This window comes from Homalodisca vitripennis, unplaced genomic scaffold (genome assembly GCF_021130785.1).
Source record: "Homalodisca vitripennis isolate AUS2020 unplaced genomic scaffold, UT_GWSS_2.1 ScUCBcl_346;HRSCAF=2144, whole genome shotgun sequence".
Taxonomy (NCBI): domain Eukaryota; kingdom Metazoa; phylum Arthropoda; class Insecta; order Hemiptera; family Cicadellidae; genus Homalodisca; species Homalodisca vitripennis.
In genome coordinates, this window is record NW_025776488.1 from 123,386 (window position 1) to 124,867 (window position 1,482).

The 1,482-nt window shown below is 37.2% G+C and overlaps 1 protein-coding gene across 1 annotated transcript; it reads left to right on the plus strand.

Annotated features, from left to right (window-relative positions):
- Positions 1-229: 229 nt before the first annotated feature.
- On the plus strand, positions 230-595 carry LOC124370636. Its single transcript, XM_046828922.1, has one exon. The coding sequence runs from the start codon at positions 230-232 to the stop codon at positions 593-595; it is 366 nt and encodes a 121-aa protein (XP_046684878.1).
- The last annotated feature ends 887 nt before the right edge of the window (positions 596-1,482 follow it).

Sequence of the window (1,482 nt, forward strand, 5' to 3'; positions counted from 1 at the left end):
AATAATCAGCTCTCTAATTCGATAGTTTGGTTCCAAATCATAATAAACAGATTTTCGCATTACCTCTGATTGGTAAAATGTAAAAAACAAGTGTATTTATGTTTTAATATGGTATTCATTTCATACAGGCAGACAGTCACAAACAAGCTCAGGGAGCAGTCAGCAAGACAGGCACACGCAGGCAGATTGACAGACAGCATACAGATATACAGATATGCTATGGAGCTGAATGTCTGAAGTGGTGTCTTTTTCTCGTAGTCAATTTCCATATATCTTTGACTACCGCATCAATGGATTGTTGCTGAGAAGAATGAACAGTTTTAAGGACCTTGGAGTTGTTTTCACCTCTACACTCGACCCGTTGGAGCATATTGATGGTGTTGTATCAAGAGCTTACTCCCTCTTGCGATTCATCATGAGATCGACTAGGAGCTTCAGGTCACCCCAGTCGCTCCTGATCCTCTACAAGACTCTCGTTCGCCCGGTCCTTGAGTATGGTTCAGTGATCTGGTCCCCTCATCTTATTACCCATATCGAATACTTGTACCGAGTTCATCTTCGTTTTTTGAGAGTGTTGGGCGTTCGAATGGGCTAAAGGATGGGTAGCCACCTGACGACTCCAATTGAAGAATTGGAGCTGAGATTCAACCTGCATCATCTTCACACTAGACGTTAATTGCAAGATCTTCAGCTTCTTTACAAGTTGGTTAATGGCAAGTTGGATTGTCCTGACCTCCTTCGTCAAGTAAACTTCTACATTCCTAGAGGAACTAGATCAGAGGCAGTGTTTGGAAGAGTATACCGGCCAACCAGTTATGCTAGCAACTGTGGTTTGGCGAGGATGCAGCGTACTGGGGGATTGGTCTGCGATAGGTTGGATTTCTTCCAGGGCTCTTGGTTGTCCTTTAAGTGGAGGTGCTCCAGGGTGTTCACATGAGTTCATCAGTGCATGTGCTTGTTATTATTGTTATGTTGTTTTTCCTTAATTTATAGTTTGTTTTACCTCGTAATGTATAATTGTATATTATTTCCCTACATATTATAGTTCTGTTATATATTTTTTTATCCTCTTATTATAATTCTGTTATTATTTTATATTCTATTATCATGTTGTTTTTCAAGTGGTTCGTTTTTTCTGATAGTTTATTGCAGTGGTTACCTTATATTTGATTGTTATCTTTGTTATTCTTGACCTATTTATTATTGATACTTGTTATTGATTTTTTACATTCTTGCTATGAATGTTAAATAATTTTTGGTGTCAAAAAATGATGTTACTGCTTTGCCTTATGATTATCTGTTATGCTGATTGCTGTGTTGTTGTTTTGTGTACAATGTGATATTCTATTTTTCTAGCTTTAATTTAATATAGTCATTTTAGAAGTCTGTAATTTTGTAAATATGTTAAATGGCGTTGTACCGTTGGAAGTAATAAATACATAGATAAATATAAACACCGTGAGGAGATCGTACCTGAAACAT